The 17,498-nt window shown below is 34.6% G+C and overlaps 4 protein-coding genes and 1 pseudogene across 5 annotated transcripts; 3 read left to right on the top strand and 2 right to left on the bottom strand.

The window, feature by feature from the left end:
- The first annotated feature begins 1,087 nt into the window (after positions 1-1,087).
- Positions 1,088-1,922, top strand: Cpr13 (cuticular protein 13). Its single transcript, XM_076910955.1, has 2 exons — positions 1,088-1,096; positions 1,608-1,922. Exons 1-2 carry the CDS (start codon positions 1,088-1,090, stop codon positions 1,920-1,922), a joined length of 324 nt encoding a protein of 107 aa, XP_076767070.1.
- Positions 1,923-3,267: 1,345 nt separating this feature from the next.
- On the bottom strand, positions 3,268-3,787 carry LOC143433470 (endocuticle structural glycoprotein ABD-5 pseudogene; annotated as a pseudogene).
- Positions 3,788-4,954: 1,167 nt separating this feature from the next.
- LOC143422237 (uncharacterized) lies at positions 4,955-7,670 on the top strand. Of its 2 annotated transcripts, XM_076892731.1 has the most exons (8): positions 4,955-5,071; positions 5,257-5,506; positions 5,586-5,745; positions 5,818-5,930; positions 6,024-6,363; positions 6,441-6,585; positions 6,666-6,780; positions 6,848-7,670. In XM_076892731.1, exons 2-8 carry the CDS (start codon positions 5,315-5,317, stop codon positions 7,001-7,003), a joined length of 1,221 nt encoding a protein of 406 aa, XP_076748846.1. In that variant the 5' UTR covers positions 4,955-5,071; positions 5,257-5,314; the 3' UTR covers positions 7,004-7,670. The 2 variants fall into 2 exon arrangements, with proteins under 2 accessions (XP_076748846.1, XP_076748845.1); XM_076892730.1 differs by lacking the exon at positions 4,955-5,071 and having other exon boundaries at positions 5,080-5,506.
- A 541-nt stretch (positions 7,671-8,211) lies between these two features.
- Positions 8,212-10,079, bottom strand: LOC143422064 (uncharacterized). Its single transcript, XM_076892423.1, has 4 exons — positions 9,961-10,079; positions 9,642-9,804; positions 9,369-9,578; positions 8,212-9,236 (listed from the first exon to the last, which is right to left on the bottom strand). Exons 1-4 carry the CDS (start codon positions 9,964-9,966, stop codon positions 8,212-8,214), a joined length of 1,404 nt encoding a protein of 467 aa, XP_076748538.1. The 5' UTR covers positions 9,967-10,079.
- Positions 10,080-11,525: 1,446 nt separating this feature from the next.
- LOC143433471 (uncharacterized) lies at positions 11,526-17,137 on the top strand. Its single transcript, XM_076910808.1, has 8 exons — positions 11,526-11,537; positions 11,597-13,263; positions 13,351-13,481; positions 13,554-13,612; positions 13,688-13,866; positions 13,980-14,435; positions 14,509-14,637; positions 14,776-17,137. Exons 1-8 carry the CDS (start codon positions 11,526-11,528, stop codon positions 17,093-17,095), a joined length of 4,953 nt encoding a protein of 1,650 aa, XP_076766923.1. The 3' UTR covers positions 17,096-17,137.
- Positions 17,138-17,498: the final 361 nt, after the last annotated feature.

Below are 17,498 nucleotides of genomic sequence, written 5' to 3' on the forward strand. Positions count from 1 at the left end.
ATCACTGTTGTATCAATACCTGTTCGCAAACAGGACCTGTTGATATCCATACTGAATATGTTCAGTTGGCAGTTATACTGTCTAAAAAATACTATTTGGATAAAATTCCTTTTTCTATCGCAACATGCTTCATAAAATAAATCAACATCGTCCTACGAAATTTTGTCATATAATTATAAACGAAGCTATGTCTAAATAATTTCGTTAAGATACCTTGTTAATATTTATATTAACACACAATGTTTGTAATGCTATGATATCACGAAATGATATAGTTTAACAAGATAGTGTTATAATAATGTACAAATTCCACAAACTATGTATACGATTAACTTCTAAAATTTCACTGTTAGATTAATGTGAGTGATGAAAATAAAAAACGACAAGAAGTTGTAATACTAATAATTAAAGAGGCTATGTAATATTCTAAAAAAACTGATCTCATGTGTCTTTTATGATTCATGAGTTAAATATATTTATAATTGAAACTGTATGTCATTCTATAGAAGTATTATATTTAAAAATTCGTATTTCAAATATTTCCTTATAAATGTCTCAACCACTTTTTAGTTTCTGTTCTTGGTTTTAATTAAATCAGCTTATTATTATTTATTATCCCTCAATGCTACAACAGTTATCACTTGATTCTGCAACTATTTGCTTCCTAGGGCATATTATTTGTACATATATGAATAACACAATAATTTTGACAAATAATATATCATGTGCAACGCAGCTCTAAATAAAAAATTACTGGAACTCACGGTACGAGTAATGCACGATCGTATACATCTGGATTACAGCATAATGAATGTAATAAAACGATGTTGCAAGGGAATCACATGAAAAATCATATAAAAAGAACAAAATTCTTCGATTTTGTCAGGCCAGCACATTTTTACGACTCTTTTGAAGGTCAAACTATCGATGTTCGCGTCCCTAACATAATGAGAAAAGGTGAAAGGTGAATTTATTAGGAAACCGTAGAATTTTCGGCAGTAGGGAGGATCACTATAAAATTCGAGATGATTCTCAGTATCAGCATCAGTCTTCCGATCGAGACTAGCCATACATATTTACCTCAAAAATGAAAATCGTATGTATCTCACCGACTGGTACACAAGTTGAATACATTTATTTGAAACAGATGAATTTACTATACAAGTGTAATTATAAAGAAATTAGGGAAGCATAAAATATTCGATCTTTTTATTATCAATAGAATTTATGTTAATATCTATCTCATTTCAAATAATTCTCTTTTTTTTTGATATATTAAATGCGATGAAATTAAACAAATTTTGATTCGATTATAATTTTGCTTTTTTACCATCCATTGTATTGTTTGTCATTATAAATGTATGAATAGAAGGCTTAAAAATTACTCTCATACAACAATAAATATTGTTATTCATATTAATAATGAATAGTAGTAACATAATAACAACAGTCATCCTATTAAGCTAATACATTTTTAATAAATTGGCAATACACAATTTATTAAACTGTTAACTTGTAATGTAACCTGTAGTTAATAACGCAAATTTTTTATTTTAATCACCACTATTTAAATGCAATAAATTAATAAATTTATTTCATTTTTTCAGATAATTGCTTTTGCCGCTCTTATCGCTGTTGCTTTAGCAGCTCCTGTAGGAACGCAACAAGAAACAGTACTCGTCAAAGAAACTCCATCTGACAATATTGGGCTTGGTAATTACAATTACGGTTACCAACTGTCCGATGGACAAAGTAAACAGGAATCTGCAGAAGTGGTCAATGGAGGAACAGATGAACAATTCTTAAAAGTGCAGGGCAGCTACTCCTTTGCTGATCCGAGTACAAACGTTGTATACACCGTGAACTACGTTGCCGACGAAACTGGCTTCCACCCACAAGGAGAGCATCTTCCACAGGCTTAATTTTGTGAATAATTAGAGAGCTAATATGAGATCTTTGCCGTTTACATGGACAATTTTTCCACTCAATAGATCAGAAAGCATAGTCATATGAAATTGATTTCTTCTTGTAGGAATCAATATCGTTGTACATACTGTATATTTAATAATAGATACAATAATAATGAACAATCCTCTTTTGTAAACTAGCTAAATTTATGCTAAATAAATTAAACAATTATTAGAGAAATTTATTATTTTTCTATGTATCAATCATCCCCTTGAGTACACAACACAGATGACTGAATTGGAAGAACCGTATATAGCAACAAGCAAACAATACACGTGATTGTCATTTGAAACACCTTTCCTGAACTAACAAGAAGAATAAAAGTTGATGAAAATTTCAAATTCTTTTATAATAACATCCTAAAACTCGATAAATTCCTACATAGCTACCAAGGCCACGAATTGCGTAGCAGCGTAGTTGGAAAACTACGTTCGAGCGCCTTCGGCTTCACTCGTACGTCTTCGAGCGCCTTCGGCTTCACTCGTACGTCTTCGAGCTCGCTCGTGTGGCTCCGTGGCATGCGGAGAGTCGCACCGGCAGTCAGTTCGTGTCGTCCTCTACTGGTGGCAAGATGTGCTGTCATAAAACTTTCCGAGAAACGTTCCTGCTTTCAAGGTACGTTCATACGCTTGTTTATCGACTGTAGTATTCTCAATTACTCTTCTATTATACGTTTGTTTGTTACTAACTTTCCTCAATCATTGAATATCTTTAAATTTTCTTTTTGCTTTTCATTTTATTATGTGTTTCATTGTTCATAGTCGTCCATAGACTTTGTTTGAATTTTGAAAATATGATTTATAAACTCGTTTATTATAAAATCTTAATATAACTAATTATACCTTTGTATATTTGTTCTAATTGTTCTGTTTCATCCTGTTACAAATTTTTAATCAGTTATCTTTTAAGCGATGGACATAATAAGTATCGAACACCATAATTAATAATTGATCAATGGCAAAGGATATCCTCCATGGAGAGATGGTAATGTTATTGAAAGAGGTGTGCCGCAAGAACTCTTAGAACGCTCAACGTATGATATAAATTTATATTGAGTATACTCAAGGGGATGATTGATACATAGAAAAATAATAACTTTCTCTAACAATTGTTTAATTTATTTAGCATAAATTTAACTAGTTTACAAAAGAGGACTGTTCACTATTGTATCTATTATTAAATATACAGTATGTACAACGATATTGATTCCTACAAGAAGAAATCAATTTCACATGACTATGCTTTCTGATCTATTGAGTGGAAAAATTGTTCATGTAATCGGCAAAGATCTCATATTAGCTCTCTAATTATTCACAAAATTAAGCCTGTGGAAGATGCTCTCCTTGTGGGTGGAAGCCAGTTTCGTCGGCAACGTAGTTCACGGTGTATACAACGTTTGTACTTGGATCAGCAAAGGAGTAGCTGCCTTGCACTTTTAAGAATTGTTCATCTGTTCCTCCATTGACCACTTCTGCAGATTCCTGTTTACTTTGTCCATCGGACAGTTGGTAACCGTAATTGTAATTACCAAGCCCAATATTGTCAGATGGAGTTTCTTTGACGAGTACTGTTTCTTGTTGCGTTCCTGCAGGAGCTGCTAAAGCAACAGCGATAAGAGCGGCAAAAGCAATTATCTGAAAAAATGAAATAAATTTATTAATTTATTGCATTTAAATAGTGGTGATCAAAATAAAAAATTTGCGTTATTAACTACAGGTTACATTACAAGTTAACAGTTTAATAAATTCTGTATTGCCAATTTATTAAAAATGTATTAGCTTAATAGGACGACTGTTGTTATTATGTTACTACTATTCATTATTAATATGAATAACAATATTTATTGTTGTATGAGAGTAATTTTTAAACCTTCTATTCATACATTTATAATGACAAACAATACAATGGATGGTAAAAAAGCAAAATTATAATCGAATCAAAATTTGTTTAATTTCATCGCATTTAATATATCAAAAAAAAAGAGAATTATTTGAAATGAGATAGATATTAACATAAATTCTATTGATAATAAAAAGATCGAATATTTTATGCTTCCCTAATTTCTTTATAATTACACTTGTATAGTAAATTCATCTGTTTCAAATAAATGTATTCAACTTGTGTACCAGTCGGTGAGATACATACGATTTTCATTTTTGAGGTAAATATGTATGGCTAGTCTCGATCGGAAGACTGATGCTGATACTGAGAATCATCTCGAATTTTATAGTGATCCTCCCTACTGCCGAAAATTCTACGGTTTCCTAATAAATTCACCTTTCACCTTTTCTCATTATGTTAGGGATGCGAACATCGATAGTTTGACCTTCAAAAGAGTCGTAAAAATGTGCTGGCCTGACAAAATCGAAGAATTTTGTTCTTTTTATATGATTTTTCATGTGATTGCCTTGCAACACCGTTTTATTACATTCATTATGCTGTAATCCAGATATATACGATCGTGCATTACTCGTAAAGTGAGTTTTAGTAATTTTTTATTTAGAGCTGCGTTGCACATGATATATTATTTGCCAAAATTATTGTGTTATTCATATATGTACAAATAATATGCTCTAGGAAGCAAATAGTTGCAGAATCAAGTGATAACTATTGTAGCGTTGAGGGATAATAAATAATAATAAGCTGATTTAATTAAAACCAAGAACAGAAACAAAAAATTCACATGATTGAATATTAAAAAAAAAATAGTTATAAATTAACATTATAATACTGTTGTGGTATAGACACAGTATACTGTGACGCTACAATATTCGTCGGTAGACACGTAGGATCCTCTTGCCATGTACGTTATACGTATTAGATAGCATTTCGCAAATTGCATCGATTTTGCCCGTTTGTGAATTTTGTGTCTCATGTTCTGAAATACCGATCGTGCACTGTGCTACGATCATCGAAACAGGATCGCTAGAAAAAACCAGTCTTATTGCAGAATTTCGTTTCGTCTCGTTTCGTTTATACGCGAAACGTAAAATGGTTAGAAGAAAAAGAAATGTTTGTTTAGATACGAGCACCATCTATAAATGAAATGGAAAGGCTTTGTACAGGTTGGTATGTAACTGTGGCATTTGACACGTCAAGTACCGTGTAAGTTCCGTGGGTTACAATATGAAAACATTTTGCGTTTGTTTTTAATACATTTTTTAACTGTATCGAATCGATTAACTATATAGAAATTAAGCGGGTTATCAGAATGTTTCCCGTTAATGTTGATGTGGCCTTAAGTGATGTAGAATTGTAACATATTTTTTGTTGTACGTGCCGATTCAGGTTAGGAACCCCTGTAGACTGGTTGTGCAATGTAACTGATTCGAAAGTTTGACCAAACATGCCGAAAGTTCGAATGCTTCCTCGTACATCGCGTATCGTAGCGTTATGCTCCGCCGCGAATTTTATAAACGCGGCGGATCGAGTGATAATGCCCATAGCAATCGTCCCCATGACAGACGAATTTAAATGGAACTTGTATTGGCAAGGTTGGATACATTCTGCCTTTGCTTTCGGTTATTTTACTAGTCAGGTATACTGGATACTCATATTTTAACATAGAGGATTACTCGTTGTTATCGTATTTGTTTAATTTATATTTGTCACATCAGATTATTGGTGCAAACACAGCAAGTCGTTTCGGTTGTAAAACAGTGCTAATGTTAGCTGTTTTATTGTGGTCTATTAGCACGGTTATAACTCCAATTTTAGCACAATCAGTCCCATTGCTTATCATTTGTAGAGTGGTTTTGGGACTCGGAGAAGGTTTAGGTAATGGAGCGTTAAATAAGCAAACAATTTTATAAATTGCAACTCTCTATTTGAGCTCTCTGGTGCTTTTAGGTCTGCCGGTTATATTTCACCTGTTTGCACACAGTGTTCCTGTTGAGGAGCGATCTAGAGCATTCGGATATCTTGTTGCAGCTGGTTCTGTAGGACAAGTAGTTGCATCTGTTGTAAGTTTGAATTTCGTGTAACGTGATGCTATGAATTAAGAAATATTTATTTGTTGATAAATGTTTGATGTAAAACTGATAAAATATTTACAGTTGTGTTCAAATTTGCCATGGCAAACAGGATTTTATTTGTTTGGAACGATTGGTATTATATGGACACTTTTGTGGTTAGTACTGTATCATGAAACTAACTCTCAAGATGAAATTCCATTATTTGTACCTAAAGTAACGCAAAACAGGAGTTTGCGTTGGACTGAATTCGTTTCACATTGGCCTTTATGGGCATTGTATATAGCACATTTTGCTATGAATTGGAGTAACTACATAATAATGCAATGGTTGCCAACTTATTTAGCTAGAAATCTTTCTGCTAACAAAGAAAGTATTAGTTTCACTGCAATTCCATACATTGTAAATTCTCTTGTTGGCATAGGTGTGTATTGTCTGATGCCTAGTGGAAAAATTACAAGAAATGAATAACTTAGAAACATTCCACTTATTTTACTATAGTTGCTGGACACAGCGCTGATAATCTCATACAGAAAAGGTGGTCAGTTCTATCTGTGAGAAGGTTAATGACAAACATAGGTCTAGTTGGTCCTGGTGCATTTTTACTAGCTTTCTGTGCCATGGATAATTTACTTGCCGCAGTGATGTTAGTAATAGAATTGAATCTGTATATGAGAAACATTTGTTTTTCTGATTCTATTATATAGTTCGTAATTTTGTTTGTAGCTTTGTGTCAATATCTATGGGACTCTGTGCATGTAATTCTGCCGGTCACCTTAGTAACCACGCGGATATAGCGCCCAATCATGCAGGCATCACATTCGCAGTTTCCAATACTATCGTGCGTTCTTAGTGCTGTTAGCAATAAATTTATTATACAAGTTAATAATTTACATTCTATATTTCAGGCGACTATACCGGGAATTTTATGTGGCCCATTAACAGCAGAATTAGTGACCGCATCGCACGGACGTTGGATGCCTGTTTTCGTACTGGCAGCTGCAATTAATTTCACAGGAGCCATTATATACCAAAGCCACAGTTCTGCACTACCGGTATTATGATATGTTCTGATTAAACGTAAACTTGCAAAAGTTGATAATGAGAATCGAAAAAGGGACACGGTCAATGAAAATTTGCTCCGTACACGTAGATTTTTTGATCGCGATTGGTGGACAAAATTTTTAAGAAGAATTTTAAACATTTGTAATACACATTCACCATTTCATTACGGCACATTTGTACATCAATTATCAGTTAGTTAAAAGACATATCAAAAGTACTTGGGATGTACACTTGCAAGATTAATGCTATGTATATTTCATATATTCCTTGTCCTTCAGTTTGCAGTTTGCGTGATGTAACACAGGTCACTCATTATACAGATTAGTGCCATAGGTTTGTGCACGTGGTGGAATTGCTTGAACAACTTCCTTACCGAATTGTAAAGTATAGTAGTTTAACCGATGATCGTTTTTAATTTGTATGTTTTAGCGATAATTAACGAAAAATACTTTGTGATACATTTTAACGTAAACGTAAGTAAAAACTCATTTCTTTTCGTATAGAAGACTATTGTATATTCTGTAAAACATAAGACTGTATATAAAAACAAAGAAATTTAACTTTCACATATTACGATTTAGATATGTTTGAAGCACCCGCATAATATAGAAAGATAATATTTAATTAAGCAACGTGTAACAATGAATGGAAAAAATATGTTTTATATATCGTTTAAAATTTTTTACTAATATTAATCTTATTTACTGCCTTTTTATCTACAGGGTGCTATTTTCCACTGGAAACAGTAAAATATTTTATAAATACTTTTAGGTATAAAAAGAATTTCTTGTAAAAGTTGTTTACAAGCAGTGTCGTAACTTTATAAGCCTCTATAAAGATTACTTTATATGACCAATGTATTTGTCTCGCCTAATGGTCTTGTGTAGGTAAAAGGAGATCAACTAGATTTCGAAATCTTTGTTAATCTATTAATCGAAAAACTGTTTATATGTCACGATGGCTTTTATACATGAAATAGCTTATATAAGAATATTTTTTTACATCTTCAGTTATTTTTGAAATATTCAATTATTTCCATTTTAAAGTGATACCTAATATAGTAATAAATTTTCGTATATCATCGTTGTTATTATTATAACATGTTGTAATTTTGTAGTAGCATTATCAGTATAAAATAGTCATATTATAAAGTAACTCTGTTACGTGAACAAAAGTTCAGGGTCATCACTTATATGTTTTTATTCCGCTACATAGGTTTCAGTGATGTATCTTTTTTTAAATATTCTGATTGAAGTACACGTGAAAATGCGTTTCGAGAAAAATTATTATTTAATGCTTGCAAACCTATTTCTATAAACGCATTCTCTCCATGTGCGACATTAGCATTTGTTTGAATCGAAGTATTAGAATTTAATGTATCCCATTGTGCTAAATGATCTGGATTTGAGGATAAATTTATTGCTGCGGCTTCTTTTACTTTCGTACTTCCTTGCTCGATCATTGTTTGTGTAGAATTTTGCTTTTTTATATTTTTTTTTCTTTCCACACTTAACAACGAAGGATTTTCTTCACATTCATCTCCAATATCGTAAATGTCGAAGGAATTTATATTCAATTTTCTCATCATGTCTTCTACATCGTCTGAGAGTACATCTAACTCTTTAGTCTTGGAGTCTTCTTTATTAACAAAATATCTCTCCGCTTCGTTAACATATTCATCCAAGTACTGTTCAATGTTGGAATTGATCTTTTTCAGAGTCATTCGTCTGTTTGGATTTGTGTCTGGTTTATTGAAATTCGATGACATATTTCTAATCAGTTTTGTACCATTTTTGACATTCTTCGATTGTATATTAGAAAGAAGATACTTTTTCTCAAATTTTCTATCTTTCGATGAAATTCCATTTAACAAACTACTTTTTAAAGTGTCATTCGGTGCATTCTTTAACGTATCGTCGACTACTTGCTTAGTTTCTTTGGGGAACAGCATGTTTTGAATCCTTTCGGTTTTTTCTTCAAGAGATAACGGAGGAGGATCTAATGCTTTCATCGCACCTCGGTCCAAGTACTGATTTGATTTGGGATCTAAGTAGGACTTCTGAATTTTATCTATTTCCTGCGTCATTTTTTCAAGTGTATCGTACAATTTCCTCGTTCGGGTGTTCGCGAAATTTTTATTTTGCGTCCATCCACCGCCTTCGCGCATGACACGCCAATCTGACTTCACTTTTTCGACTTCGCGATCAATATCACTGACAAGATTTCGTTTCCCTGAAAAATCAACAATTTCTTAAGATGATCCTATTTGAATGTCTGTAGAATGAAGTTTCGATCGATTCGAATTAAATTGCGAACTTTGCAAGAATTAGAAGCAAGTGTATGAACAAATTTTCAGCCTCTTACCACGATCCTTGGTCAATCGCTGATCAGTTGTTTCTTGGTTCTTTATATTAGGAAAATTACCGTTTCTTCCACAACTTGACACATTCTCGTATCTCTCCAAACTACCTGTTGCAGTATCATTACGTGGTTGCAATTTTGGTAGCGCAGCTGCGCTTTGCATCTGAGCATGGTTAGAATTTTGTTTGCCATTGGTAGATCTTAAAGATGAATCTAAAAATTGAACGAAAAAGGTATAGATTGTTAATTAAAAATATTATGCATTTATATTAACACCTCCTTGACCAATATTTGGCAAATTTCGTCCTCCTTTCGCCGTCGTTGCATTATTGCAAGGGAGTGCAGGATTTCCAAATGGATTGAACTCGTATATGAAATTGTGCGTTGCCGAAATCCTTTTTAAGGTTCTTCTTGTTCTCTTTGGCGCAGTTTCTATGGACTGTTAACATTTTTGTACGTTAATTATATATAGATCGCAAACAGGAAGATATATTCGAAACGGAAGAAAAGTTTCAGTTCTTGATCGGGTATAGAAGAGGAAACTGGATGAACTGAATGTGTTAAGTCCAATATAACGTATCTAACTTTCTTTAACCTCCATCCGGATATTCTTTCCTTCGTAGCATCAGTATTTGCTCCTGTCTTCTCAAGTTTAGATTTGCAACGTCGAAGATCCACTTCTGAGGGGATTCGTTTCTCGTGTACACTCGATGTAGATTTTGACGATTCGTCCTTGTTAATTTTGACCAGACGTGACCTACGAGATATAAAAAATCAAATTACAATTTCTTACTATGCAATTTGTGCAACGTTGCATTTATCGCACAAGCTCGATTTCTTTTTCGTCCGTATTAACATTGTACAGACTGCATCTCTTGCCTCGTATATCTATGAATTACGAATTAAAATGGTCCCAATAGTTTATTTATTTATACAAGTGTTTGGATGCGAAATCGTAGCTCACTTGTTGTAAATGTTAACTTTAGTGTACTCCTCGATGATCCTCTCTGGTTTCACGTAGTGTTGGAAGTTAAACACAACTTTGCCCCCTTTCTTATCAAAAATAGGTCCTGAACGATCACGTTTCCTCTTTGTCGAGCTCCAAATTGATTTCAACCAATTGTTACGGTTACTGAAATACCAGTCACGGTTTTGCTTATCTGTATATATTTGTAAAATATTTAAATTTGCATTTTTTTTTTACCTAACTTTCTCAGTTTTCTGCAGAGCACTCTTCTTAGTCCCTATTCGCTGTTCTACGTCTCCAACGAATACGGACAACCCATTGACACGTTTCACTTCACGATTCTGATCCCTCGAGGTTTCAGGATATAGTGGCAAGAATGTCGGAGCACAATGCGACCTGGAGCAACTTGGAAATCCTTGGAAGATTCTCGCCAGTTCCGGAAAGTTCCGCCAGTTTCGAACGATAGTTTATTCCTTGTTCGTTTGTAACCTGTGCGAGAAATATTTTGTCTAAAAGTGATGTGTGCGCGAAAAACAAGATCGAGGGGTTCGATTGTGACTAGTTTCTCTGTCGTTCGATGAAATCGACAAGTATTTCTTAATGCGAAGATAAAGAAAAATACTAGATTCATAAATGAAACACTAGATAATAAAAAGCTATTGAACAATGTTTAATTCTAAAACGAAGAGAAAAAAGGAGAGCATCCTTGAGAGTTATCTTCTTTTATAACTTGTTCTATAGTTTTTAATATCGCCTTGTGTGATATAATGATAACGCGATAATTTTTCATCCGACATCCGTTGTTTGCGGTAGTATGCACACCTATTTCCGGCAATTAAAAGAAAAACTATACAGCTTTAGTTTCTCTTTTAACACACTGCACGGATACTAGCTAATTAGGGGACCATGTTTTATCAGACGATAGTGTTTGATGATGAAAATTAGTGCAATCTGTACGACAAATTATTGTATTATTCTATTTCGACGTTATATTTTAGCATTCTTTTTATCTTAGTGTACTTTCATTAATGTTATATCAATGCAAATCTATTTACGGAACCGTGAACGAAAATGAAAATCAGTTCGTTTCGCGGATGTTCTACACTCTGAGTTTATCCGATTTCAAAGAACATCTGAAAGCACATGTGATACTGACGTCTCAAAATTTCGATTAACCCTAACACCTCTAAATTATGTTCTCCATAGTGCGGAATGTCTTCTAATTTTTCTTCATTCCATCGTTTCTATCGCGAAGTTGTGACAGAGTATCGTTCCAATGGATTCCATCTGGATCACACGTCCGTTCACAGTGTCAAATGATGGTGATCTCACGCAAGGTGAACCCTCGTGTTGCGAAATACATAGGTTTCAAGAAATTTGCAGGATAAAGGAGCTGATGAGGAGGCAAGCCTGCTTAAATGGCGAGGAGCATCAAAGTAATATCAGAATCTCGCCCAAAAGTTGCACCAGGACTTGGACGAATTGGCACAATTGCCTTGGACAAAAATTTCAGGACGACGAACGCGAAATACATTTTCAAGTGGCGTCGAGAAGTGTCTCTTGTTTGCAAAGGAAAGTGATATCCTCGAGTAGCATCCTGTCGAAGATGCGTTCGAGAACGAGCTTGAAGGACTCCGAAGATATTGAAAATAACTACTTTTCTAATACTCTTAATTTGTTGAAGCGCGAGAAATGTGGGAATTCTTCTCGCAAGACGGAAGAAAGTCAAATTTTTCCAAGAAGGATGCAGAATGAGGAGGATAGAGACATTGGAGATGCTCTCTTCAGTTGTCCTTTCGAATTGGTAGAGATTTATTCAAGTAAGAAGAGGAAAACTAGCGAGAACGATTGTAATAAAACATACGATACTCTGAATCGAGGGACCAGCTCGATGAGAGCTTTTCCGAAAGAAGATGGCGAGGAGTGCAAAATCGTCCCCGAAAAGAACGATTTTTTGCTTTCACAGCTGAAGTCGAACGAAGTTAAAGATGAAATTTATACGAGCGACAGTAAAACTACGGAATGCATACAGGAAAATAGTAAAATTGAATATTTTCACAAAAATTATGCAACAGAAGATAAAAGTAAATTTGATGAAGATTTTCAGAAGAAATGCAGCAAGGAAGATGCAGCGAAACTTGATGACTTTCAGAGAATATGCTCAAAGAAAGATGAAGATAAAATCGACGAAAGTCTTCGAAAGAATAACGAAAAGAATATAGTTGAACCTTTTATATACAAACGTCTTTCCAATTTCGATAAGTTTGTCGACGGTGTTGCTTCTGCGAACAAAGAAGAAAACGGTTTATCCTCATTAAAAGAAGAAAATTACGAAAAAAGATGTAGAGAAGATAATTCAAACTCTGATTCACGTAATCCCAGTGGGATTCATAGTGATATATTGAATGAGTCTTTTACTCATTCGAGTGAAAGTAAAATTTCAAAAATAACACTGCAGTCTGAAGAGTCTAGCATTTTGAAAGACTCAAAGAGTGATTCGTTGTCGATGGGAAAAGCTGCTGATTCGGGAGAAAGGAAATCTAATTTTGGAAGACAGATAGTCGTTGAGAAACAAAGAAATAATGTGGCCACAAATATAGTTGATAATGACAAAAACGATTCATTAAAATGTTTCCAGTCGTCGAGAGTCGGCTCTAAAATGGAAGAAAAAGAAGATTCCCTAGGTTGTTGTAAGAGAACTACAAAGATCAATATTGTAGATGCTAAACATGAAGCTGCGCAAGATTCAAGATCCATTAGCCTTAATTATAAGGATATCAATATATGTGAAATGTTGACTAGAATACACGAACGATTAACTTGCGACTGGCAACGAATGGAACGGCTTCAAATGAAATTGCAGGGAACGGTTTTGATAAACTCTGCCAATTCGATGATGACGTTACAATTGCTGAAGAAAACCATAGCCAGGTTTAGCAGATAAAATTACTTTAATATTAAAATTTTAGTTTACTGTTAATAACAGAGTTTAAAAAATTTTTAAACATTACATCATAGGTGCAAGAGTTACTTTCACAGTTCGAGTCATAGCTGCGAAGCTGAATCGGAAATGGCGAAACTCTTGTCAAAATATATTGTCAATTTGGTCAGGATTGTTAATAATAACAGAATTACTTTAGAGGAAAACGGTTCGTACATTTAATTTTAATGAGAAATGTTTCGCATCATCAACAAACTAATTTCTATTATCTATATTAAAGAAAAATGCATCGATGAAATGCAATTAGAATTGCTACAAGGGCGTCACGTCGTTAAAAAAGTGAAGTTCGAAATGCAATTATACTTTTTGCGTTTTTCTTTGTCACATGTTAATGATCGTTTGCAATGAATTTAGGGAAGTGTCCTGAACGAAATAATTTTGATTACAAATTACTGGACGAACAAAATATCCTGTTTAATAAAAGACATTTCGTGTTTGGTTGAGAATGAAGAAAAAGAAAATGTTCGAAGTCCACGAAGATATAAGGCGATGCAGCGTCGTATGGGCAACAGTTCGTCTATTAATGATCCTAAGTAAATGTGGACACACGATTTTTCTTCATTTGATCTTTTATTATCGTATTTCGTGTGTTTAAAGATTGTTGTCTAAAAATAGACGCGTGTTTTAACACCAATACACGTTCCAGACAGAAAGCTGGACGCATTCGACCAAAATACGTGAGACCAAGTCTTACGAAAAAAGAGAGTGCCATTGAAACTCAGATGTCTTTTGTTTCGAATACTGTTAATGCTTTGAGGCAATCTAAGTCCAAGATTTTGGCAAAACCCTTACATTCCTCAAAAGGTTCGAGGAAAGAAAAGCATCTCGACGATACTCAAGCAAGTATCATCGATAAAAAAGTGATCGATAGTAACCGTCATCCAGAACGAGTAAAACCATCGAAAATACTGCTGAATACGAATGCCAATCAGTACAAGCAGTCTGTTTATCGTCAAAAGCATCGAACTTCTTGTAATCAGCAACCAGTTTGGCGGCCAGGGGGTGCAGTAAGAACTCCTTTATCGAACAGCACTACCGTGTTAAGCCAAAAAACTCGTGTGCCGATGCATGCCAGGGAAAAAGGAAATCTAGATACAGCAAAGTAGTTGAAATTTCTTTATATCCGATATGATAAATTTAGCTTAATTTTATATCCACTGTGATAACTTCCGTAGAACATCTGCAATGACTCATAAAAGAGGAAATTCGATGGATCATATCCTTACGAAGAAGAGTCTCATGAACGTCGAGAAAGCTTCAGATGATAATGGGAAACGATTGACGAAGATGCACTACTATATCTCGTAAATGTTTCAAAATATTTCTTGACATCTAAAGTTGAAAATCGACTGTTTATTTTGTTCATATTTCCTTTATTAAATATCCTATGAATCGTACTATTAAGAGAAGTAATTAAGAACAGATAATATTACCTTATTTAGGGAAGAAACACATGGACGAAGAGCAAATGAATCTCGGAAAAGACCCTCTTCCGAAATTCTGAACGTCGATAGCTCAAAGATGGCGGGTAAAAGAAGTAACACAAGCTTAAAAGTTAGTCCTAAAACCAAATCAAAACCAAGATCAACACGACTTCCGTCCAAAGACTGTAACGAAGACGCATGCTCGGATCGCACATTCCCCCAAAATTTAGATGTCCTTCGTGCGCTGAAACAAACTAATATAATTCCACCACAAATGGACGACGAAGAGAAAAGTGAAAATCAATTATACGAACCGAGTTTAGTTAAAGAAAAAATGAAAATTAGCGAAGAAGAGCCTACAAGGGATGTGGACTCGAATCAATGTACGAGGAATCAATCGAGCATTAATGAAAAAATGATGGATCACCAAATGATGGATAAACTTGAAGAGAAACCTCTGATTCCAGTTACATCGAAAGATTTTATTCCATTTTTAGCTACAGATGTGAAAGAAACCGCGGAAAATACTGGATTAAAACGTACAGATAATTTCGAAGCCTTGAAATCCTTTCCAGCTACTTTCAACTCTATTTCTACATCGACTACCTTTTACCAAGAACCAAAAAGTGACAAATCTGAAGAGAACGATATCTCTCGACCGTGTATGCTCGATCGTAACGAAAATCAACAAGAAGAATGTGGCGAGAAGTCGAAAATTTGTAATGATCCATCAGTTATAAAAAAAGGAAAGAGTGTTGTGAATTCTCATGCAGTCTCATTGAGTATGCTAAAGGAATTTCTTTACGAACAAGGCATTGATGTCGATTTGGTGAATAAAGCTGAAAAGTACTTGAAAGACAAGCAAAGGACCCGGAGATATTTGAAGAAGAAGTCCATCAGCTTCGCGGACGTGCCTTCGAGCGTTGAACATAGCAAAAATTGGGAAACGGCTGTAAGAAGTGAACGTCGCGAAGAAAAAGGGTTGCAAGACGAGATGAGAAGGTCTGAAAATGATTTCGCTATCGACAAAAATGATAGCAATCAAAGTTCGCCGCAGTCTCTGCCAAAAACGAAAGACACTGCAACGAGTACAGTTAAAGATAGCATCAATGCTTCGTCTCAAACTGACGTCCATTGTAAGGCATCCAAATGTTTACAGACTATTTCTGAAAATAATGCTTTAACAGAAACCGAAATGCAAGTTATTCAGAGGCAAACGAAAATAGAACGAAAAAATGGGTATTCAATGACAGAGTCTCATTCTATTAGTTGTGGTTCTGCAGAATCTGATCCTTCGAAGAACGATAAATTAAGAAATGCAAATAACTTTCATCTAAAACCAGCTGAAACAACAAAGTCTACTAACTCGGTGTCTACAGAATGCGAAATTAATAATGACAAAAATTTGTCAAAAGAGTGTTACCTTGTGCTTGAACAACTGTCGAATAATATGCGCCAAGAGTGCGATGAATCTTTAATGAATTACAAGAGTACTGACTCAGCGGATCAATTGCGTTCAATCGAATCGAATTCATCATTGTCATCTGATTCTTTGGATTCATCTGTAGGATCTTCAGAAAGGAATCTTGGTGAAATCGTAACGAAAGATGAAGGACAGTCGCCCATCAGAGTAGTTTCCAGCGAAATGGTAGCAGCCCTTCAAGTAGCCGTCATTAGAGCTAGAAACATATACAGAGCTATCGATATCTACAAGCGGAAGTTGGACAACGATGCGAAGAGATTAAGAAAACGATCGAAACGTGGGTCGAAGATTAGCCAGGTTTCTGAGGCTTGCAAAGAAGAGTTAACGCACGTGTCGAGAAGCAACAGTGTCGTTAAAATAGTTTTGCAAAGGAAGAAAAGCGACAGAAGTGATGTCATCAAGATGTGCAGGGTCCTTAAGCAGGCGGAAGTCGCGTCAGCGTTGAGTGAAACCTCTTTCGATTTTGATAGCGAATCCGAAGAAGACGTTTTTAAGTCTGTTGACACGTCTTTAAAATGCGTTTCATCGGACGAGGGCGATCTTGGGATTGCAGAATTGGCATTTCCTAAACGATCGTCCAGCAGCGTCGTTTTGAGAGACGCGAAGTCTGTGGTGGAGTTTTTGATAAATGAAACTGATCATATAAGATTTGAAAGCATCGGGGAGATACAGAAATGGTCGAACAGTAACACGTGTGTTAGATTTCATGGGAATTGGGAAGTGGAGGCAGTGAGAACGAAGAAACGATTTTCATTGTTCTCCAGAGAAAATTTGTTACCTTTGATTTATGGGATTATGTGCTCTATCGTTTTTTGGTGTTTGCAGTTCACTATCACGTGCGATGTTGTCTCGTGATTTATGGCGTCCTTGACCGTTTTGTTATTCGTTGATATTTCTCGTTTGTCTCGTCGATCATGTTTTTGCGTGTTGTATCGTTAGCTTGCTTCTATAGTTCGTTTTTGCACTAATTAACTGATTGCCGCAGAAAACTGAAACGTTTTATATATTTAGAATATTATTCGTGCGAAAAATATAACAAAAAACAGAATTTGTAATAACCAAAGGAATTAAATTTTAATTAATATTAAGTAATAAAATTGAAATAATTAAACATTGACATAAGAGAATAATATTTATATAAAATACTTATGCAGGTCGATGAAATCTGAGGGTTTTACGTAGAATACTGCTGATTAAATAGAGAAATTCCTTATTTTTCATTGAACCGAAAGAGTAAGATAATTTATATTTTACACTT

The sequence above is a fragment of the Xylocopa sonorina genome, chromosome 3 (assembly GCF_050948175.1).
Source record: "Xylocopa sonorina isolate GNS202 chromosome 3, iyXylSono1_principal, whole genome shotgun sequence".
In the NCBI taxonomy this organism is placed as follows: domain Eukaryota; kingdom Metazoa; phylum Arthropoda; class Insecta; order Hymenoptera; family Apidae; genus Xylocopa; species Xylocopa sonorina.